The sequence below is a fragment of the Budorcas taxicolor genome, chromosome 9 (assembly GCF_023091745.1).
Source record: "Budorcas taxicolor isolate Tak-1 chromosome 9, Takin1.1, whole genome shotgun sequence".
Lineage (NCBI taxonomy): Eukaryota > Metazoa > Chordata > Mammalia > Artiodactyla > Bovidae > Budorcas > Budorcas taxicolor.
The window spans coordinates 79,130,575-79,155,305 of record NC_068918.1 but is presented as its reverse complement, the minus strand read 5'-3'; the positions used below and the strand labels follow the sequence as shown (position 1 = coordinate 79,155,305).

General features: G+C 41.8%; 1 protein-coding gene across 1 annotated transcript in view; it reads right to left on the bottom strand.

Moving 5' to 3' along the window:
- PLEKHG1 (pleckstrin homology and RhoGEF domain containing G1) overlaps positions 1-24,731 on the bottom strand; it is a 147,920-nt gene that overhangs the window by 70,208 nt on the left and 52,981 nt on the right. The window contains exon 3 of the mRNA XM_052645782.1: positions 514-614. Within this exon, the coding sequence (XP_052501742.1) occupies positions 514-614 (101 nt within the window). The remainder of the gene's footprint in view (positions 1-513; positions 615-24,731) is intronic.

Sequence of the window (24,731 nt, the reverse complement as noted above, 5' to 3'; positions counted from 1 at the left end):
CCTTGTTTCCTATGGTACTTTTCTAAGCCCTGTGCCTGCTACACAGTAGGTACTCAATAGATGTCTGAATTAAATTAAGTACTATAAATTTTAATTATTAATTTGCATTAATATCTGTTATGATTAAAGTATTTATTGTGTGTTTACTCTCTTGCCTACTCCTTAGGCAGAGAAAAATTTTTAGAAAGTCCAGTGGGAGTGGAGATACTGGGGACTGAGGCAGCATATATTTTTGGATGCCCTGATCACCCTGCATTGTGGAATGAAGATGCCTCTGTTCTGTCACGGCGAATAGGTTTCTTCTCTGAGCCAGGAGGATAGAATGGGATGGGATTCTGAATTAATCTGAGACTCATACACAAACAAGGATGTTTCTAAGTAGAAAACTTCATGGCATGATAGCTCACAGACTGATGAAGGAATCAGGGATTTCTAAGTTTTCTGAGGCCACCTTCATTTGAGAAAAACTCGTAATGTTCTTATGTGAAAACAATCTTCTGAGTATTAACTTACCTATTAAAGTGGTAGATATCCTGTATGTTTCCAAAAAGGGCTGATCTTTCATCTGTCCCCAGAGGAAGTTTTGTTTGGTCCCTGATACAGTCAAGGTAATCCTGTGAAATCAACAAGAAAGATGTCATAAACACTCCTGTTCTTTTCCAAGGCATCTTTAGTTATGTGTGATGAATCTTTCATATCCGTTTCAAGTAATTATTATGCTAATGTGCTCATTAACTCTATGATGAGAATACAGAATCTCTTTTATTAATAATGATAATATTTCCCTATTTATAGAGCAGGAGTTTGAGCAAGGAGAAAGGGTGTACGTACATTAAAATGCACATGTGTGTGTGTGCACGCTCAGTAGTGTCTGACTCTTTGTGAGCCCCATGGACTGTAGCCCGCCAGGCTCCTCTGCCCATGGAATTCTCCAGGCAAGAAGACTGGAGTGGGCTGCCATGCCCTCCTCCAGGGGATCTTCCTGACCTAGGGATCGAATCCAGGTCTCCTGCATTGCAGGCAGAGTCTTTATTGTCTGAGCCACCAGGGAAGCCCTATATTAACATATCTACACCTATTAGCTCGTCCCTAGATGGATAACATAATGACCATGGTTACCAATAAAGTCAGACTTCTGGCATAACAACATTGCCTGCTGTCCCCTCAACTGATTTATTAATATATGATAAAAAGATACCACAAAATTCATACAGTGGGAAGCCAGGAAAAAAACTGTGAAATGCAAAGAATTTGTTTTAAACATTACCTTTTTAAGTCAGAAAGCTGTTGTGAAACTATAGAACTAAATGCATCCTCAAATGCTAGTTTAAAAAAATGGTCTCTAAACATTATATGTTTTTTAAAATAAACATATAATTCACTCATACTATCTAACAGACCATGTTAAGGAGCTATGGACTGCATTGAAATGATTTTATCCACTTTAACATGGCAACAACTCCCAACTGAGCTAATGTGGCGTGGGCTCAGGCCCACAGTGGGTTAAATGGATGTGGCTTAGAAGCTATTTGAACTGCTGAGAGAGGGGAAAACTGTTCTCCATGCTGTGTGCTGAGTTCCTGAGTGTCCCCCTTGTCCCAGCCAGACTTGAAAAGAGAACTCTGTAGGAGGCAAGAAAACAATAAAGAAAAAAGTGAAAACAGCTGAAATAACGTAAAATCAAAAATAAATAGTCCCCCACCCTGGGCTGAACAATGCAGGATGGTTCTCCACCAGACGTCACCCGGAGCTCTGCAGCTCCTGGGGAAGTCTCGGCAGGGGGGGGAATGTCAGCCAGACCCTGAAAATCCCAGCCCTGGACTGCATTCCAATGGCCAGTCACAAACTCAAAAATATTTAGGCACAAGTAGTGAAAGGAGAAGCTGAAATGTGAGAAGCGTCAGATAATTGTTGCTTTTGTCTTTTAATAAGCCACAGCCACCCTCTGGTGCCCTTCACTCTCCTCAAATGAAAGCCAGGCAGGGCTTCATCAGGAACTGTCTCCCTAGCACGGTTCACAGGCTGCGTCAGACAACTAACCATTCTGGTTCTTAAAATCATGGTCATGCAGGAACTGACGTTCATAAGTCTTTTTATGTTTTAACAAGCTTGATGGTGACATCTTTTCTTCTTCAGAAAGCGGTCATCTCAATAAGAAATTAGACTCACAAGGTTTAAGTGTGTAATTGCCAATAAAAACCCACAAGAGCAAGACCTGGCCTCCTTACTTTTATGACTGGAACGATTATAGGGAGCTTCAGTACCTGTACAGGCTCCAGAGATAATGCCCAAATAAAAAATTGTAAAGAAGGCTCTAGTTGAAGGAAGAGGGCATTTTGAGCAAGTATGAATCAAACTGAGGTGTCCTCAAAAAAACAAATACGTATATTTCTTGACATTTCATAAAATTACATGTGGTCCAAAGAGATGGGATGCTAATAGCTAATAGCATTGAATGCTTATATTTGATAGCTTCTTAATACTTTGATTAACATTTTAAAAGGGCACATCAGGTGGTCCAGTAGATAAGACTTTGTGTCACCAATGTAGGGGCGGTGAAGGTTCCATCCCTGGTTGGGGAACTAGAATCTTACACACTGCACAGAGTGGCCAAAAAATTTAAAAAAAAAAAAAAAAGGAGCCTTAAAAAATAAATAAAAAGACACAACATATGCAAAATTAAGAAGGTAAAACAGAAGGTTGCAGATGAGTATGAAATTAAAAAAGTAAAATGGAAGATATTGGCAGGCATGACTCACACCCAACAGCAGCATGAAGGCTGGGTCAAAGATGATGCAGGGATGCCAGATTCACCTGAACGGCTGCAATGGGGTTTAAAGAGAAAAGGAAGAATCCTTTTTCCTCACTTCAAGTGTGAAGCTGGCTCATTGTACAGAAACCTGATACTAAATTCTTCATGTCAAGGAAGGACCAAGTTGAGGGAGTTGAAGAATTTCATCTGGGGTGAGAGACAAAGAAACATGGCCCACTTCAAACAGGGGATGGCCCATCTCCAGATGAAAGAGTTTCAAAACCCCAGAGTCCCTGGTAGAGGAACTAGATTTTAAAAGCTGCTTGCCTTCTGAACTCATTGAGAAATAGATTGTTAGGGAGTCCAAAGTTTCACAGGCCACTGCAGAAAACAGATCAAAGCCACAGAGCCACAACATGTTCCCCCACTGATCATAACTAAGTCTTTTAAATGCGATACTTTAACCCCAAACCAGTTACTGGAAACTACTGTAGCATGCACTGCGTTAGCAGCTGTAAGCATCTGAAGCCAAAATGAGAGGTTTGAAGCTCGGTGATAATAATAGCTCATTCTGTGCTCAAATGACAGGGTGGAGACACCAATGAAATTTATTAGAGCCTGTCACGCTGCTTATTAATTTTATTGGCTGGATGTCAGCACGTATGGTTACCCTACAGTCAACAATGATCAATTTAAAACTTTTGCACTGAAAATAATTATTCTCCAAGAGGATCAAAGAAGTCACTCAATGCTGAGGAGGGTAGGAAGAGATACACACACAAAAAAACAGCTTTACACCATTCAAAAAAGGTTTTATTATAGCACTATGAATTTTGCCTAAAGTATTTCTTCTCTAATTGACAGTTCCACCACTGTAAGATTTGTACATGTGTGCCCTCTTCTCGATAACTTTTTCATTTCTGTGATGTCTGTTATAGAAAATATCCAAGTAAAGTTGAACTCAGTGCTATTTGAAGTGTGGTAAAGGGACTTCTATGCAGAGTACATCATGAGAAACGCTGGGCTGGAAGAAGCACAAGCTGGAATCAAGATTGCCAGGAGAAATATCAATAACCTCAGATATGCAGATGACACCACCCTTATGGCAGAAAGTGAAGAGGAACTAAAAAGCCTCTTGATGAAAGTGAAAGAGGAGAGTGAAAAAGTTGGCTTAAAGCTCAACATTCAGAAAATGAAGATCATGGCATCTGGTCCCATCACTTCATGGGAAATAGATGGGGAAACAGTAGAAACAGTGTCAGACTTTATTTTTGGGGACTCCAAAATCACTGCAGATGGTGACTGCAGCCATGAAATTAAAAGACGCTTACTCCTTGGAAGAAAAGTTATGACCAACCTAGATAGCATATTCAAAAGCAGAGACATTACTTTGCCAACAAAGGTCCGTCTAGTCAAGGCTATGGTTTTTCCTGTGGTCATGTATAGATGTGAGAGTTGGACTGTGAAGAAAGCTGAGTGCTGAAGAATTGATGCTTTTGAACGTGGTGTTGGAGAAGACTCTTGAGAGCCCCTTGGACTGCAAGGAGATCCAACCAGTCCATTCTGAAGGAGATCAACCCTGGGATTTCTTTGGAAGGAATGATGCTCAAGCTGAAACTCCAGTACTTTGGCCACCTCATGTGAAGAGTTGACTCATTGGAAAAGACCTCGATGCCGGGAGGGATTGGGGGCAGGAGGAGAAGGGGATGACAGAGGATGAGATGGCTGGATGGCATCAACAACCTGACGGACGTGAATTTGAGTGAACTCCGGGAGGTGGTGATGGACAGGGAGGCCTGGTGTGCTGCAATTCATGGGGTTGCAAAGAGTTGGACACGACTGAGCGACTGAACTGAACTGGAAGGGACAGCAACCAGTTTGCAAACTACTACTGATCTACAACAAAGTAAGTGCAGATGTTGAGACTAAGCCTGTGTAGACTTCTATAGCATTTGACAGAATAATGTTTTTTTGAATCTAATGAAAATTCAGGCTTGTATTTTGCTAATTTGATATCTTCTATTTTGTTTTTCTAATAATTCTTTTTTTTTTTGTAGTGTTTTACAAAAATGTCAGTGTGTGGCGGATAGGAACACACACACACACACACTCTCTCTCTCAGACAGTTTGAGAAGGTCTGGTCTAGACAATGGTTCAGCAGAGATGCTGGAGAAAGGATGTTTCCAGAACTGGGACAGAATTCAAACTCAATGTCCTCAGAAGCTCGCATTATTTAAGATGCCCTGAAAGAATTAAGTTAATGTCCCTGCACCTAGCACCTCCCCCTGCACTTTCCCTCTAAAATAATGCTTAAAATGCTTACAAATTACAAACTGTTTAACATGAAAATGAAGTTAAACCACAAGAAGAAAAAAATTTATTTAGATCAGCATCTAATTTTTCTACTATGTCTCTCTCCTGAAGATAGTCATATTGTAGAAATAAAACGAAGAAAAGGTTCTGTTCATAAATCCTTTTGCTCGGGTTTCAAAATTTCACCTCTTTGGCTTACTCTTTTTGGTCTAGTTTTTGTGTTAGCATTTCCAAATTCCAAGCCCCTTGATACAATGCCTATGTAAGATTATCGGTCTTTACTTTGGGGGAAGCTTCTTTTTCAGTTTTTCCAACACCTCCACCTTTTATAGAAAGTAATCATTTGTTTATAGAAAACCTGCCTGCAAGTTTCATGTATTACTTTGGGATGATGTTGATCTAACAATAACTTTTTTGTATGTCAATTTACAGTTTAAAAGCACATTCATATTTATTCATACAAATACTACCCCCCACCCCCACCCCCTGCCTCTTTTTGAGGTCATAAGAATGCATGTCAAATTCTGTTTTACAAGTTAGGAATTAAATAAAATGAATAAAACATGATCCCTCCCCGCAAGGAGCTCCCTGTGTAGTTGAAAGACAAATGTCAACAAGTAAATACAATACCCTGTTTTAGGCAGCATGACTGATAAATATTCAGCACATGGGAGACAGGGGGCAGAAGAGGAAGTGGGCAGTTCCAGGGCAGGGAAGTTTTCTAGAGGAGGTGATAATGGTGGAGCTGAGTCTTTAAGGATGACTGAGAACTATAATGGAGAGAAAGTTGGACCCAGTATCCAGGAAGATAGAGCCAAGGGGCACAGGGTAGCAAAATGCAGGTGCAGCAAGGACACTAAAAGGAGCTGAGGGACTTCCCTGGAATTCCAGGAGTTAAAACTCTGCGCTTCCACTGCAGGCAGCGCGGGGTTGGATGCCTGGTCAGGGAACTAAGATCCTCTTTGCTGCATGAAATCCGCCCCCCCGCCCCAATCCCCCTGCAAAAATATAAATCAATCAATGAAAGGAGCACAGATGGGCTGAACGAACAGGGCATAAACAGCGCGCATGCACAGACCCAGGAGGTGGGGCTGCAAGGTGAGAACTGCTAGAGTCAGGACAGGCTTGATCACAGAGAACCTTCCATGCTCTGTAGGTAGAGGCAACTAGGAAGGACGCCATGAGACCAAAGGTCACTCCAGCACCAGAAAATGGAACATTAGCTATAAAACTGCCAGTGCCACACATATATCCACCCATCTGTCCCTGCCATCTATCATGTGTCCCTGCCATCTATCATCTGTCCCTGCATGCATCCAGGAACAGGCTGGTGGGAGGTACAGGGAAAGAGAAGACAGAGGGAGGAAACCTCGAATGACAGGAGGGCAGAACTGGCAAGGGTGAGCACAGGAGAAGATAGCAGGTGATCCCAGAGCCAAGGTGAAGGGACGAGATGAAAGGCAGAGGACAGGAAGATAAACACCTCTCCCAGGAAGTCTGGGCAGGGGGCACTCTCTATCTAACCAAGCTAACACTGCTCAGTTTTATTTTATGCTGTAGAAAACAAAATTCTAACAAGTCAGAGCAGAGGAAATAAAAAGTTCCTTTTTCCTTCTCAAGGGCCTCCCCGTCTCTCTCCAGAGATAACTCTGATTAAAGATGTGGTGTGCATGCTTCTGGGTTATGTTCTGGGGCATAATTATATCTGAAAAAATTATATCTGGAAAAAATGCTATGCTTGATTCACAGCTTTGTTTCTCCATTCAGCATACGTAAACATACATAACTCCTATACGTAAACATAGTTCCTGTTCATTCTTTGTAACAGCTGCATTGTATTCCACAATAGCTTTATTATAATGTACCTAGTTAATAAAGATTTGGGAGAGGCACAGACCTATGTGGTAGTAACTGTGTGAGAAGGCATTCAGAAATGAGTGAGATAGGACCCCTGTCCCTCCAGGGGCTCAGAGGAGAGTAAGAGAGAAAGAAAGAAATCTCAGTCTAACAACTTAAGTATTAGAAGAATTATTTACAAATGGCTGTGAGAGTATAGGAGAATACATTTTCAAATGGAAGAAACCTTTTATCTTTCTTCCAAATAAACCACCAGATGGGGTTTATAGTAAAAGTTCCTGCTGTAGCCTACAGATAAAGCATCAGAAGGCTAATCTTCACGTTAATCTCTTTTCTTTCTCTATTGATATCCACGAGGGAGGAAGATATAGCTAAAGAAATGGGAGTCGGGAGTCGGGGGTGGGGGGTGTGTCCCTGGCCACCCCGTTAGACTGGAAACAAAAGCTCCAACTGTGGGAACAATGTTGTTCCTGAATCTATAGAACTCCCCTCCCCCTACAGAACTGTACTGAAAATACAATATATCATCAACAGGACAAATCTTTCTGCCAACTTTGTTGCAGAGAAAGGGGGAGGGGAAGAGAAAGGAAGAGGATCAGGGGGAAAGAGAAGAGAAAAAGAAGAGGAAAGAAATGAGGCAGGAAGAGAAAGAGGGAAGAAAGTGTGAAAGGGGAGGAAAAAAGAGAAAGAAGAGAGAGAAACACACAGGCCCATGCAGGACTGAAACCCAAATGAGTTTCCAGTTAAAAGGAGCTTCTGTCGCTGATACCAGTTTTCATTCGTTTTCCTAATTGATGGTATAGAGGGTGATCTTAATTGGCCATATGTGGAAGTCGGTATTAATGCTCTGAGATATTTGAGTAAAAGAAGAATTTACAAAACCGTGGAACTTTCAGCCTCATTTACCTTCTATAATAGTTTCAATACCTAAGACATCAGTAAAATATGTCAGGAATGGCCTTCATGCTAAGCGGTGACAAATGATACCTGAGACAGCTCAGTCCCCTCTATTGTTTCACTTCTTCCTCCTGAAAGAAGCTGGGGAGTAGGAGGTGCCCCTGGAGAGGAGAGAGGAGGACAGCTGGCCTTGCAAAGAGGGAGGCTCAGGCAGTTTGTCCAGGAACAGAAACTTGGGGGAGGGGTGGGGACGCAGGAGTTCTGTTACAAACAGTAGTACTGAGTAGTAAGAGCAAATACAGGACTGGGGAATATTTGGTTGGTTTTCCTCTAGAACTGTAAGCAGGAAATACTTACGAACTGGCAGCCGACAGTAATCTAATGATAGAAGCAAGATATCAACAAACAGGATTCCCCTTTACATATCAAAGTCCTTAAAGCACATAGCGGCCCATCTTTGGCTACACTTCTGACAACCATTATAAAAATTGTCAGGGCCTCCTTGGTGGCTCGGTGGTAAAGAATCTTCCTGCCAACACAGGAGATGCAGCTTCCATCCCTGATCTGGGAAGATCCCACATGCCTCGCAACAGCTAAGCCTGTGTGCCGCAACTATCGAGCCTGAGCTCCAGCGCCTGGGAGCCGCAACGACTGAGTCCACGTGCTGCAACCACTGAAGCCTGTGGGCCCTAGAGCCCATTCTCGGCAACAACAGAGGCGCCCCTGCTCACTGCAGCTAGAGAAACGCCCGTGCAGCCATGAAGACCCAGCACAGCCGAAAACAAATAAACAAAATTAAAAATAATCAATTGTCTTTATTTCATATTGCTATCAGGATGAAGAATTTGATGAGTGTAAGCAAATCTAAACATGTTACAATTAAGAAGCAGGGTACAAATTTAAAATTAATCTCTTCTATTACCCTTCAGTTATAACAAAAAAGAAAATTTCTTAGAAGAGTTCCTTCTGTAACAAACACAGCTAAAAAACCCCCCGAAACAAAAACTCTTTAATTTTCTATTGCTTCATTAAATCTTTATTCTAAAAATTGTGCTTAGGGTTTCCAAGTTCCATTGACAATGTTCTCATACGCTAAAGTTCTTAAAACAAGAGAGATGGACACACACCCATGAAGAGGTCCTGCTGTATGTTGAGATATCTTTCCATACTTATTTGAAACCTACCATTCCTTTTTTTTCCCTCTGTACTCTTTGATCATCATTTCTAGCTACCAAAAAAAAGGAGCAAAGCATTTCTGGTATAATCTATGTGCTTACCGAATGAGCGTAAATACAAAATATGTTCAAAGTCTTTAAAATGGGCAACCAGAGAGTTTGCCAGGCTGCCTGCGGTAGGGCATGGCACCAGGGTCCTAGTGGGTGCTGACAAGACAGGGCAAAAGTTTATTAACCATTCCCTTGAGTCCTCTGGTCACCCTATTTTTTTGTTTTTTCCTCTGACTCTTGTCATGCTTTCCTCTTCACTGGGTTAACTTGACTTAGCATTGGAGAAGGAAATGGCAACCCACTCCAGTGTTCTTGCCTGGAGAATCCCAGGGATCGGGGAGCCTGGTGGGCTGCCGTCTTTGGGGTCGCACAGAGTCGGACACAACTGAAGCGACTTAGCAGTAGTAGTAGTAGCATTGTTGTTTAGTCACTAAAGTGCAAGTGAAAGTGAAGTCGCTCAGTCGTGTCCGACTATTTGCGACCCCGTGGACTATAGCCCACCAGGCTCCTCTGTCCATGGGATTTTCCAGGCAACAGTACTGGAGTGGATTGCCATTTCCTTCTCCAGGGGATCGAACCTGGGTCTCCTGCATTGTAGACAGATGCTTTACCGTCTGAGCCACCAGGGAATACCACTGTTGTTTAGTCACTAAGTCATGTCTAACTGTTGGTGACCCCCATGGACTGTACCCCACCAGATTCCTCTGCCCTTGGGATTTCCCAGGCAAGAATACCGGAGTGGGTTGCCGTTTCCTACTCCAGGAGATCTTCCTGACCCAGGGATCAAACCCGAGTTTCTTACGTCTCCTGCATTGGCAGGCGGGTTCTTTACTGCTGAGCCACCTGGAAGCCCCTTCCTTAGAATATGCTCCTCCACCCTTTCAGTCTCCACGTAAGAAAGCTGAAAGATGCAATTAGCTGTGACTGTAATCCTTCAGGAGGAAAAATGAAGAAAAGGCTGATGAGGTGACAGAGGGATGTGTGTCCTGGCAAAGCTTTAAGTACTGAAAATAAGAACCTGATTCATCTCAATTACAATCTTGGCACTGCTGCTATAATTTGAAACATGGTAATTAAGAAAAATTAAACAAAGCCCAAGGGGCTCTGTGCATGGGAAAGAAAATAAAAGACCGGTAAGATAAATGTACATTATTAGATCATCTGAGGTTTAACTCCTCCTCACTGCTATTTACTACTCCTGCTATTATTATCATTATTATTACTATTATTATCTGGTTTGGGGCTAGGTACTGAGCTCACTACCTTATATGCATTATCTCATTTAGTCTTCATAGCAACCCCAGGAGGTGAGCCCCATTATTAAATCCCATTTTGCTGGATGCTTAGAAAGGTTCAATTGGGATTTCCCTGGGGTCCAGTGGCTAAGACTCCACTCCCTATGTAGAGGGCCCAGGTTCCACTCCTGGTCAGGGAACTAGATCCCACTAAGAGTTCCATTGCTGCAACTAAGACCTGGTGCAGTCAGATAAATAATTAAAAAAAAAAAAAGTGTTCAATTGCTCCCCAGAGAGTGAGTGACTTAGCTGCATTCAAACCTTCAAACCAGTACCAGTTGACTACAGCTTGGCCCCCAAATCCTGTGCCACTGCTTTAAAGGTTTTAGTTCTTAAACAGGTAGCTCAGGGTAAAGAATCCACCTCCCAGTGAAGGAGACACAGGAGATCTGGGTTCGATCCCTGGGTCAGGAAGATCCCCTGGAGGAGGGCATGGCAACCCACTCCAGTATTCTTGCCTGGAGAACCCATGGACAGAGAAGCCTGGTGGGCAACAGTCCATGGGGTTGCAAAGAGTCAGACAAAACTGAGCACGTACCCACAGTATCTCCAGAAGTAGAAGTTTGCTGTTGACTATAGGACTACATACAGTTTTTATTAGGTATGAGTTAGGAGCCTACTAAAATGACAACTTTCACTGAATGCTGTGCACCAGGACTGTCAGGTACTGTATCTGAATTAATATTAGTCCATTCACAGGATAGGCTCAGCAGGTAAGGAATCCACCTGCTACAGAGGAGATACAGGAGACGCAGCTTTGATCCCTGGGTCGGGAAGATCCCCTGGAGGAGGAAAATGACAGCCCACTCCAGTATTTGCACCTGAACAATCCCATGGACAGAGGAGCCTGGCAGGCTACAGTCCATAGGGTGGAAAAGGGCCGGACATGACTGAGCCCTGAGCATATTCACAGGATGAACACACTTGCTTCACATGTTCATCAGTCCACACCCCAGGCCTGCGCTTCCATCAGCCAAGCGTACCAGCTCTCAGCCACGTGCCATTTTACTTTCAACACTGCCTCATGCTTCCCAGTCTTGCTCATAGGTGCTCTTCCTCTCCTCAGTGCAAGGTTCTCTACCCCTTCAAAGCATCCTGCTTCCCTTGCTAGTCTCCCCCAGGGTTGGTCATTTCACCCCTCTTTATTTGCATGACTTTACATAGCTAGCTCTCCCCTTAGGAATGCACTCCTTTACAAAGTCAATCATGTGGAAATGCTGTTAACGAATTTTTCCTGTTCTCCCAGCACCATGCTACTTTTAAGTACCTTTAAAAAAAAAAAAGTATACAATGGAGAGCCTGGAAAGCAGAGAGTTTAAAAGCTACAGAGTCAGAAATCACTATAAAATGAAGATCAATCAGCAACGAAGAGACAAACAGCAGCTCTGAAAGCATGGCTTTAGAGGAAAGGGTTGACGTGCTGACAGGAAATATACAACAAGGTGCAGCATCCGCACAGCATAGCTTCCTCACGAATGTGGGTAAGTGACCCTGGAAGGGGTTTCACTGCTTCACAGTGGAGCCTGTACCATAGTCAGCTTATTAGAGTAACAAGCCTTTGACAACAGTCAGTCTGGATATTTGTCCTCGGTGCTATGACCAACTCCATGGAACTCTACACATCACTTCCTACACCGATGGCTTAAATGTTTTCACTAAATATCAAAAGGTGGCCATCCATGGATTTATCAGCAAAACATTTCCTGTTTGCAAGTAAAACAAAAAATCACCCATACCTCCCCTGAGGGCTTTTAATTCTAGAGCACCAGACATTTGGAAATGAGGACACCAAAGAATGGCCCATTAAAACAGATACAGTCCGTTTTGCCACATACACGTGACCAGCGAGTGTATGCTTGACCTAATGATGTGCAGGGCGCTAATTAACCAGATGACTTATTTAATGAGTTGGAGCACTTTCCAGTCTCATACTGAGACAGGAACTGTGATATAGGTAATTTCCACAGCAATTGGTCTGTACACAGTAGGTGTTCAAATAGCGTTCACTCGATGGAGAAAAAACAAGGCCTTAGACACAGAAGCCGAGTAAGATTTATGCTAATTTGCTTGGAACTCGAACCCTGGAACAAAATAAAGATTCAACCAAGCCCCCAAGACAGGGGTACCTGGACAATATTAATAGCAAGAGGAAAACGCTGGAAGACATTACTCTCCCTCCCACTACTGAGTCACACAGTTTGATGATGACCCTGGAGGTCAAGCTCTTCTACTTGAAAACTGCAGTACAACGAGGCTGGATATTTCAAAGTAAAGAACCCGCACAAAGACCGACCTCTTTATGGGTGGTTTTTCTATGAGGATGACTGTGATTATACCCTGGCAGCATTAGCTAATTCACTGCTAAATATGGAAATGCATAGGGGAAACTGTTCTGTTCATTGTACCCAAAACAATGAGCAGCCCTCAGGATGCATCTTATTGCTTCTCTGACTACACCGCTGTTGATCTCATCACAGCACTATCTTAACCAGTTACTTACTGACACAGAAACAGCGAAGGGCTTGGTGACCTCCAGAGGAGCTGGAAGAGGTGCTATGTGGAGGGTAAAATGGGGTGCAGGTAGGCCAGCATGACGGGATGTGCCCCAGAAACTTGACTTTCCTGAAGTGCTCTGGGCCTCTTGCTCAGTTTTATCCGACTCTTGGCGACTCTTCGGCCTGAAGCCTGCTAGGCTCCTCTGTCCATGGGATTTTCCAGGCAAGAATACTAGAGTGGGTTGCCATTTTCTCCTCCAGGGGAATCTTCCTGACCCAGGGATTAAACCCTTGTTTCCTATATTGCAGGTGGATTTTTTACTGCTTAGCCATTGGGGAAGTCCAAATGTAGATCCTTAAGTATAGACTCCTCTGTCCATAAAATTCTCCAGGCCAGAATACTAGAGTGGGTAGCCATTCCCTTCTCCAGGGGATCTCCCTGACCCAGGCGTCCAACCCAGGTCTCCTGCATTGCAGCCAGATTCTCAACCACCATGGCCTCTTGAATGGGGTAAATTCAAAAATCAGAACCCTGCTTCTGATTCCAGGGCCCAGAGAGTAGGACGTGTGATTTGGAAAAAAAACTAATTTTTCTCTTCTCTTCAATCCAAGCACAGTGTCCCTGGCTGTCTTGTTACTTAGAACTGAGAGAGAGCGAGACGCAACCTGCCCTGTCTTCTCCTGGGTCACCGTCATTACACATTCCTTTCTTACTGCCAAGACTGGCCCCTGCTGTCCTAACCTGGCTGACTCCTCCTTCCAGGAATCTCTCTCTGATCCTCCCATCCCCAGTCTGGGTCAGGTGCTCGCCAGAGCATTCACATTTATAATTCCATAATAAAGGAAAGCCAGAGGAATCAATGCCGAGGGCTCTAAAAATCTCTTGGCAGCTCCTTCTGTCCCACAAAACTGATGTCAACAATGGCCAGAGTTTCTGTTGTAAGCTTTCCCAGCTAAATGGCTGCAGAGTGAATTCCTGTGAACTTGGGCCATCTGCTACTTGGGCAAAGCAGAGCTCAGAAAGAAAGGGTTAACCGAGTCCCTGGCAGATCTCCCACAAGCTCTCCAAGTGGCAAAAGTTGTACTGAATGTAACCCAACCCAGTTCCTCTTTCTCTCCCTCCCCTCCCCTCGGTCTCAGGGACAGCCTTTATACAGCAGGGCCTCTCAAGGATGACAAAGGATCCTAAACTCTTGCATTCCTTTTTGACTATCTTCCCGCCCACCTACCTCCTGAAACGCTTCTTCATCAAAAGTAGATTAACTCTCACTCTTTTTTCTATATGCATTTGCATTGGGAACCCCATTTGCAAGGCCACATACAGCCCCCTGGACTGAGTGATTGATGCAGGGCTTTATGGAAAACAGGACAAAAGCTCAGTCTTTTCAGCCATCCTGTGTTGATTGTGGGCTGCCCCTGTGGCCAGAGTGGCGGTCGCCTCAACTCGTCTCCCACTTAAAGGTTAACAGCTTAACTCTAAGCCCCATTATAAAACTGAGGGTACACTTGTCGCAGTTCTCCTTGGTCCAAAGAGAAAAAAAAAGGCTTGTTTCAGAAGAAAATATCTTAAAGTGTTCTTTTAAAAGAATGGCTCACTCTGTCTCCCCCAAACACACACACACACATACACACACACACACATACACACACACACACACACACACACACACACACACACCCCACAATGTCCTCAAGCAGCATTCTGAGAAAACAGGAATAATTTTGCCTCAAAGTGATTCTGCCATTTGAAACCAAAGACTTAGACTGCGGCTTCGCTCCAGTTTTTATGTGGCCTACTTTGCGTTGTGTGTGTATGTGTGTGCCCATGATTTAAGCACAAAAATCACTATGAATTCTTTCACATTAGTTTAACGAAACAAAAATCTTCACATTTAGGACAAGTACTCCATTTTGCTTTGGGTTGGATAGATGCTTGTAATTTCTCATCAGGCCCTCCTTACACGGTAAGGACAAGACTCACTTTTTATAAAGGGTCATCTCACTTTTGTTAAGGGATCAGTTATCAAAAATTTCCTCTAAGAATTAAAAGTTAATTATAATTAATGAAATTCTGACACATGCTATAACATGGATGAATCTTGGAAACATTACGCTAAGTGAAAGAACCCAGACACAGGACAACTATTGCTTGATTCTAGCAAATTCATAGGCAGAAAGTAGACTGGAGGTTGCCAGGGGCTGGGGAAATGGGCATGGGGAGTTATTGTTTAATGGGCCCAGAGTTTCTTTTTGGGATGAAGTGGATAGTGGTGATGGTTTTACAGCATTGTGTATGTGTTTACTGCCACTGAACTGTACATTTACACATGGTAAACTTTATGTTATGTACAATTAACAACAGTGGAAAACATTTAAGTCAAAACAGAAACAGACTCACAGACATGGAAAACAAATTTATGGTTACTGAAGGAGAAGGCGGGGTAGGAGGAGCTGTCAGGGAGGGATAAATGAGGAGTTTGGGATTAACATAATGCATACTACTATATACAAAAAACCAACACAGTCTGCTATACAGCACAGGAGACTACAGTCAATATTTTATAATGAAAAATAATCTGGAAAAAAATATATATCTAAATCACTTTGCTGTATACCTGAAACAATACTGTAAATCACTTATATTTCAATAAGTCAATTATAATTAAAAGATCACTTTGCTTATGAAGACCAGGAATCAGGCAATATATTTTAGATGCTATAACAAACATAATAAAAAAGTTCTTGCTACTCAGGTTCATCAGTGAGGACTCTGGTTATGCTCTGGGGCATAATTCGCAAGTGAAATTCACCAGGGGGATAAGGGGGTTTGCACCACTCTAAATGGTCCTATGTTAATTCATTTACTTTAAGGAGCTCTTCCTCAAGCTCCTCAGTGCAATCACATCCACTCCTTCTGCCCCCTCCATCCTCTTGCTGTGGGTTAGGAAACCAAATAATTAAGCTTATTTAATTAATTAATTTATTGGCTGGGCTGCAAGGCTTGTGGGATCTTAGTTTCCCAACCAGGCACTGAACTGGGCCCTCAGCAGTGAAAGCTTGGAGTTCTAACCACTGGACTGCCAGGAAATGCTCTCATTAAGCTTATTTTAAACATGTAGAGTAAATAGGTTCACAGTGAGAGGGGCCTCTCTTTGGGTCAAGACACAGGATTTACTATTTGGCGTTTGAAATATCTGTTTTGGCTGCTCAAAGGACTCACTTATTTCCTAGTTACATTCTTGAGAGCTGAGGCTGGAGAAGGTGAGACTTCTAGTCATCTCTAGATTTTGGCTTGTTGAACTAGAGTCATTTACTGAGGATGAAGTGCAGGTCAGCCAGGTTGGTTGTCCATAGGCACATGGCTGACTATGACCATGAGACTGAGCTGAGACCAGTGCTCTGTCCATTAAATCAATCTCAGTTTAACTTGCCCTAAACCAAAACTCTGAAAATAACTTCATCCTGCCATTGCAGCTCTAGCAGGCCTGTGAACTCCAACTGCACAGAAGCATATCTGATAAACTAAAAATTGCAAGGTATACCCTTTTTAAATGGCAAAATTTAAATAATTTTCAGAAATACCTTAACATAGATTTTGCTGTTATTTAGTTGCTAAGTTGTGTCTGACTCTGCCACCCCATGGACTGTAGCCCGCCAGGCTCCTCTGTCCTTCACTATCTCCTAGAGCTTGCTCAAATTCATGTCCATTGATTCTGGATGCTATCTAACCATCTCATCCTCTGCTGCCCGCTTCTCCTTTTGCCTTCAATCTTTCCTAGAATCAGGGTCTTTTCCAATGAGTTGGTTCTTTGCATCAGGTGGCCAAAATATTGGAGCTTCAGTTTCAGCATAGATTAGCAAGAACAATACCATGATATTTTAATGTACCAGAAATTACTGGCCTTTCCAAATAATACTAAGTATATTAACAATAATCATCATTATTCTCATTTGAGAGCTTACTATATGCCTATCACTGTGCTAGCATCTTGCATGGATAGTCTTATTTTGCAACAATCCTATTATTCCCATTTTAAAGTGAAAACCTGAAACTTAGAAAAGTTTAGTAACTTATCCAAGATCACAAAGGGAGACGGCAGAGTCAGGATTTAGATTCAGTTCTAGCAGATTTTAGATTTTCTTCATTTTCATTATTTCATCACAGGGGATGGGTTGGGTGGGGTAATTTGTGTTGCCTTTCAATGTCTATTATTCTCTTTATAACAAAGGAAAAAAATGCCTTTCGGACAGTGGGCCCATGTTGATTGCTTATTGGGATATACAGAGCTTTAATAAAAAGTGATGTCACTTTTAGAGTTTCAGACAGATTTTATTAATCCAGGGTGCACCCTCTTTTTTTAAAAAAATCTTTTGGCCATGCTGCATGGCATGTGGGATCTTAGTTCCCCAATCAGGGATTGAACCCATGCTCCCTGCATTGGAAGCACAGAGTTTTACCCACTGGACCTCTAGGGAAGTCCCTAGAAAAATATTACTTATATATTTTTTCTTTCCTTTATTAAAAAATTTTTTTATTGGAATATAGTTGCTTTACGGTGTTGTGTTAATTTCTGCTGTACAGCAAAGTGAAGCAGTTATATGTATAAATATATCACCTCTTTTGAAAAAAATTCTACTTTTAAATTGCTCTTCCTAACCAGATTTCTTACGTGATAGCTTTTAATTGCTCAAAGTATTATATTATTATCTGCCCCTTTGAACCTGTTTATGGGGGCTTACTATCCTTGGTATAAATCTCACTGATGACCAGTTAATTGTGTGTTTCTCATAAAGGATCTTTATGATGTTTTACTCTGTCCTGTCTTTGAAGTGGGGATTCTATTCTAGTGAATTTTCTTGCCAAAACTAGTACCTAGAATATTCCAGGTAATTGTGAATATTAAGTAAATTTACACAATTATCAGTAACTTTCTTTACCTTCTTTCTTTCCAACTAGGACCTGGAACTTCAGAGCCAGGTCCAACTTTAGAACAGGAGTTGACAAGAAGGGGTCCAAGAGCATCAGCTGGTCTTTTACTCATCATAAGTGGACTAGCCCTGAATCTCTGGTTTTACAGGAGATAATTTCTCATCCTCAAAAAGCTACCTATATCTGTGCTAGAGGAAAAACAGATGATTGCACAGTTTTCTTTAGACATGTCCCAAGCAATTGCTCAGGAAGTGATCTTAATTGTTTCCACTTCCCCTCTGTACCACTGCTCTGGTTTTGTCTACACTATGCGGTGCCTGGATGCAGGAGAGACAAGCTCTGCCCTTCACATGTGTCTATGTCAATTTCACCCTCATCAGTGACTGAGATGTAGAAAACTGAATAGTGAAACTAATGTGTTTTCAGAAATTTTCATTAACAAGTATGTATGAGAATTCTCCTTATTTGGCCCAGTAAGGGGCACCCAATAAATGTGGGGTTTTTTCCAATGTTTCTAAATATAATGGGTACAGTCTTGGCACTACCAATACTTAGCTGCAGGGTCTGGGGCTTGACTAGCTTGCATTGAGAGCTTATGCTATGCCAGGTCTATGGAAAGCACTTTACAGGCATCGAGCCCAGCAAAGCACTTTGGGCTTCCCTGATAGCTCAGCTGGTAAAGAATCCACCTGCAATGCAGGAGATCCCGGTTTGATCCCTGAGTTGGGAAGATCTGCTGGAGAAGGGACAGGTCACCCACTCCAGTATTCTTGGGCTTCCCCTGTGGCTCAGCTGGTAAAGAATTCGTCTGCAATGTGTGAGACTGGGTTCGATCCCTGGGTTGGGAAGATCCCCTGCAGTAGGAAAGGCTACCCACTTCAGTATTCTGGCCTGGAGATTCCATGGCTGGTCGCAAAGAGTTGGATATGACTGAGCGACTTTCTTATTTTTACAGGCATTACTTCCTTTTGTCCTCACAGCATTCTATGAGGTACACAATAGCTCTCATCTCATTTTAAGAAGAAGAAACTGAAGGTTACAGAAATTAAATAATTGTTCAAAATCAAAGGTAGTAGGTGGCAGAACTAAGATTTGGATTTGGTTGGAGAAATCACTTGGTTCTCTGCATCTCCATTTCCTCACCAGTAAGAACGATTGTGTAGAACTTGGTAATTCATTCAGCCAATACTTACTAATGGCCTCTTAAGTGTCAAAGGCAATGCTGACTGCTAGAAGTAGAAAACTCACCAAAGCACTTCACCCTTTCAGAATCCACAGTTAGTTAAGACTTTTGAGTTATTTTCCAGTTCAAAACTCTGTGTGATTTCTACTCAATCAAAAATCCTGTGCTATTTGGAGCAATCTAAGCATTCACCAATAGATGATGGAGAAACAAAATGTTATATAGACATACAATGGAGTGTTATTCAATCTTAAGAAGGAAGAAAATTCTGACATGTGCTATGAGAAGGATGAACGCTGAAGACACTGTGCTCAGTGAAAAAAGCAGTCACAAAAGGACAAGTATTGTATGGTTCCACTCATGTGAAGTATAGAGGAGTCAAATTTATAGGTGCAGAGAGTAGAATGGTGGTTACCAGCAGCTGAAGGAAGGGGAGAAGGGGGGGTTACTGTTTAACAGGGACAAAGTTTCAGTTCCACAAGATGAAAAGAATTCTAGACACTGGTTGCCCAACGCTGTGAATGTACTTAATGTCACTGCAATGTACCTTTAAAAATGGTTAAGACACTAAATTTTATGTTATGTGTATTCTACAATTTTTAAAAATGAAAAAGAACTGCTTGAGGGAAGAGGGTATGAAGAGTTATTGCTTCATGGGCGCACAGTTTCAATTTGGAGTGATAGAAAAGTTCTCAAGTTCTCAAGATGGATGGTGGTGATGGTTATACAGTTCAATGTACAACAGTGTCAGTGTGCTTGATGTCATTGAATCATTCACTTAAAATGGCTAAAATAATACATGTCATGTATATCTTGGGCTTCCCTAGTGGTTCAGCGGTAAAGAATCTGCCTGCAATGGGAGAGACCCGGCTTTGATACCTCGGTGGGGAAGATCCCCTGGAGAAGGAAATGGCAACCCACTCCAGTATTCTTAACTGGGAAATCCCACGGACAGGGCTACAGTCCATGGGGTCTCAAAGAGTCAGACATTCTCAGGATGGATAGTGGTAATGATTATGTAGTTCAGTATATGACAATGTCAGTGTGCCTAATGCCACTGAATTGTATACTTGAAATGGTTAAAAATTAATACATGTCATGTATATTTGACCAGGTTTAAAAAGATATAAAATATTCCATGTGAACTGCTATAGAGAACAATGCTATCAGCCTTAAGTGGCAGAGTAGCCTTGGTGCTCAGAGGAGAAACTACAAATATAAGTGATCAGAAAATAGTTAACTACTGAACTATGTAGGCTGGCAAACCTTGCATCAGCTCAAGCTGCCTCTTTTTCTTGGTGTTACAGAACAGGGTTGGTTTGACATCAACTTGCTTCAGGCTTATCAAATGACCTAGGTTGATTCTTTGATGTTTAGTTTCACAAGGTGGAAGCAACATTTTTCTTTGGAAGAAACTTTCAGCCATGGGAAACTACTCCCAACTGAAGGTTGGTTTGTTTAGAACACAATTTCCTGAATTCTATAATTTTCTACCCACTCAGTATAACTGCATATTCAAGATGGCATACACCCAAAAGGCAGCATAATTCTACCCCCAAATGAATACAACCTGTTCTAGCAAATCTTCAAGAGAGTTCTGCCCACAGGCAGTCTTTGAAATATATGAGCAGTTCTTTAGCAGACGAGTAATAATAGCTACTCAATCACCTGAGTTAACTGAAGTTTTTAAAATACCTTTTCATTAGAAATCAAAATGTTGCCTTAAAAGAAAAGCTGGAAGAATGGGAAGGGACTTTTTAGTTGCAGGTATTTCCCTAAGAGCTTGATCTCACAAAAGTAATGAATGTCCTCAGTTATGTCTGTAAGTAAGTCTATCCTTTCCTTTGATACATTGTCTAACTCAGAATATGCACGTGTAGATGGAAAATATTCTAATTTTAATGGCATAAACACACAAATATTTACCCCTTAAATCTCCTTGGTGTAACAGAAGTTTCAATCCTCAAGGAAATCAACCCTGAATATTCACTGGAAGGACTGATGCTGAAGCTCCAATACATTGGCAAGTGATGCAAAGAGCTGACACATTAGAAAAGACCCTAATGCTGGGAAAGGTTGAGGGCAAGAGGAGAAGGGGACAATAGAGGATGAGATGGTTGGATGGCATCACTGACTCAATGGACATGAATTTGAGCAAACTCCAGGAGCCAGTGAAGGACAGAGAAGCCTGGCGTGCTGCAGTCCATGGGGTCACAAAGAGTCGGACATGACTTAGTGACTGAAAACAACGAGATAGGAAGGGTTATCACTTGTATAAGAGTATTTGACCCAAACTGTGCAAATCTTTTCAGTGACAGAAAGTTTTGAAAAACCCACAACTATTTGCTTTTTCAAATAATCATATTTGTTGGTCCAAGATTTGGGTAAAAAATATCTACTTGTTAGTTTTCAGAAATAAACTCTCAAGCTGTTAAGACAGCTTGAAATTCTTTAGAACCATTATTTTCTTATAGGACGGAAGTAAAAAGTGCTTTAGGGATGGAAAATCATGTTTTTTGACAACAGGTAGGGTGTTCTTTAATCTTCTGAACAAAGGGGACGGGGGAGAGGTGAGACCTATTTGTAACAAGTCATAACACTCAAGAGGTAAGTACAGTTAGTTCTGCTTTAACATTTGCTTTGAAAGCAGGAATTTGTTCCCACATGATTAATACACTAGGGAGTAACTTGAACTTAATTCAAAGTTCTGAATTTTGCTTAGGCAGGATTGCATTCACAATAAAACAAAACAAACAAAAAACCAGGTGAACACAGAAAAGCATAGCCACTTCCAGAGAGCATCAGAGGAATACACACACACATACAGCTCAAACACCTACCAGCTACCTCAGTCCACCTGCATACCTCATTAAAGCCACACCCATCCACGCCAGGAGTGTCAATTTTGCATTGATGTCAGGAACTGTGGTGTTGGAGAAGACTCTTGAGAGTCCCTTGGACTGCAAGGAGATCCAACCAGTCCATTCTGAAGGAGATCAGCCCTGGGTGCTCTTTGGAAGGAATGATGCTAAAGCTGAAACTCCAATACTTTGGCCACCTCACGGGAAAAGTTGACTCATTAGAAAAGACTCTGATGCTGCGAGGGATTGGGGGCAGGAGGACAGGAGGATGACAGAGGATGAGATGGGTGGATGGCATCACTGACTCAATGGACGTGAGTCTGAGTGAACTCTGGGAGTTGGTGATGGACATGGAGGCCTGGCGTGCTGCGATTCATGGGGTCGCAAAGAGTCGGACACGACTGAGCAACTGAACTGAACTGAACCCTACTTTATAACTCAGACTACAACCCTGCACACAACTTCTCTTTAATTTTTCTCTCCTCCTTCTTGGCCTATTTTATATTTTCCCCTCTCTGTTCTTTCTCCTCTTTATTGTTCTTTTTCTCACTCTGTCTCCCGCTTCCCTTTGTTCTCTTCCTCCTACAGGGGGTGGCAGCTGTGGGTACCAGATGGCTCCCACAAGAAATTTCATGTTTTTTTTTTTTAAGTTGAAGTATCATATTTACTATAGTAAGTATTTAGTTCTTAACCATTTAACGTGTATAAAACTGCCTCCATTTGTTTCTTTTTCAATGTGTGACTGGTGTTTTGAGTGTTGCACTTGGAATCTATTTTCCCCCGTTTTCCCCTCATATGATTTTGCAAGTTCAGTGATTTTTAAAAGCACATATGTCAAATTATAACAAAATGGATCATAGGCACTTGAAATTCATATTGCTCTTTTTCTATAGCAACTGTACTCTCTTTCTTGGGTCTTAGACATGTGATATGGAAGCTAAAAACTATAATATTTTTAACTATATTAAATAACTATAATCTATACTGAGATCATGAACTTTTTTTTTTTGTTTTTGATCATGAACTCTTGAAACCTGGTAAGAATATCCTACAAAGCTGGACTCAGGGCCTCCAATGCCCTGGAAATCCTTAGACTGACCTGAAGTATTCTAGATCCAAGCTTAAAGAAGCAAGCCACAAAAAAAGTCTAAAAAGAAAAAAAAAAGGAAGCAAGTCATAAGTCAACAATGTCAGGCACTCAAGGGTGACTATTACCTGAGGTTTATTATTTCTCAAGGAGACAATGAGAACATCACTAAATGCATAATTATTACTCTTATACCAACTGATGTTCATTATGCTATTGTATAAAGTTCTTAGTAATTTGAAAAGCGTAAAGGTTAATGACATAAATAGACCACTATTTATCAATGGCAAATTTGCTTTCTCCATGTTCACCTCTGGAAAGATGAAAGTTGACTTCTACAAGGCTTCCCTATGGCTCAGCTGGTAAAGAATCTACCTGCAATGCAGGAGACCGGGGTTTGATCCCTGGGTTGGGAAGATCCTCTGGAGAAGGGAAAGGCTACCCACTCCAGTATTCCGGCCTGGAGAATTCCATGGACTATATAGTCCATGGGGTCGCAAAGAGTTGGACACAACCGAGCAACTTTCACTTTCCCTTTCTTATGGAAACCATCCATAATGATGTCACCTGATTTAGAGTGTGCAAGTGTGCAAGGCCTAAGATTATTGCTGCTAAGTTGCTTCACTTGTGTCCGACTCTGTGCGACCCCATAGATGGCAGCCCACCAGGCTCCCCTGTCCCTGGGATTCTCCAGGCAAGAACACTGGAGTGGGTTGCCGTTTCCTTCTCCAAAGCATGAAAGTGAAAAGTGAAAGTTAAGTCGCTCAGTCATTTCTGACCCTCAGCGACCCCATGGACTGCAGCCTCCCAGGCTCCTCCATCCATGGGATTTTCCAGGCAAGAGTACTGGAGTGGGGTGCCATTGCCTTATGTATGTATAAATGTATTAAAACAGTTTTAACCATTAGGTTTTACATTGTTTACTTGTTCTTTAAGTGTTCACAATTCTCATCTTGGCTTCTCAGAGAGACTACAGAAATGAGTTTAAAAGAAAGGCAGGGCAGTAAAAAGGAAGGTATTCCATTTTCTTATAAACTTTATCAGTGTGGCAATAAACTTAAAGCTTCTGAGCATGATCATTTTGTTAAGGGTATGCTGGCATTAGTCCATTATTCTCATTGATTCCAGTCTACTCAAAATGTTTCCAGAAGACAAGCAAAGAAGCAGAATTTCTGCCTTTGAACTATGCTAGACTCAGCAGCCCTCTTCTTAAACTGAAATATTGATAGCACCACCTGTGTTCAAAAATTTCAAAGAGCCCTATTGACAGGTCATATGGATAGGAAAACCTACAAAAACAAAAGAGGGGAGGGAGTTAGGAAAAATGGGAGAGAGAGGAGGTAGAGGTGATGGAAATATGTAAGAGGGGAGAGAGGAATAAGGGAAGGTACATCTTAGTCTAAGTCCTAAATGAAGAATTCCATTTAAAACATTCTATAGGGTTATTTAGTAGAGAGTTAACTATAAACTTGGCAGTAAGCACCATCAAGATCTTTCCTGCTTTCTTCCTTATGTATTTTTTATTTTTACCTTTTAGTGGTGGGATGCCAGGTGTAGGTTTTTATAAAGAGAATATTGCAGTTACATATTGGGTTGACCAAAAAGTTCATTTGCATTTTTCCACAACATCTTATGAAAAAACTTGAATGAACTTTTTGGCCAATCCAATATAATACATGGTAGACACTGGCAGTTGTTCACAAAAATGTTTCCTTCCTTCTTTGGGCACACAGACTATATCTCCAAACTTACAGCTTGATGTGGCATGAGAGAAGAGGTGAGCCGTTTCTATGCTTGTCTCAAAAACTCTCCTTCCCCTGCCTTCTATCAATTGG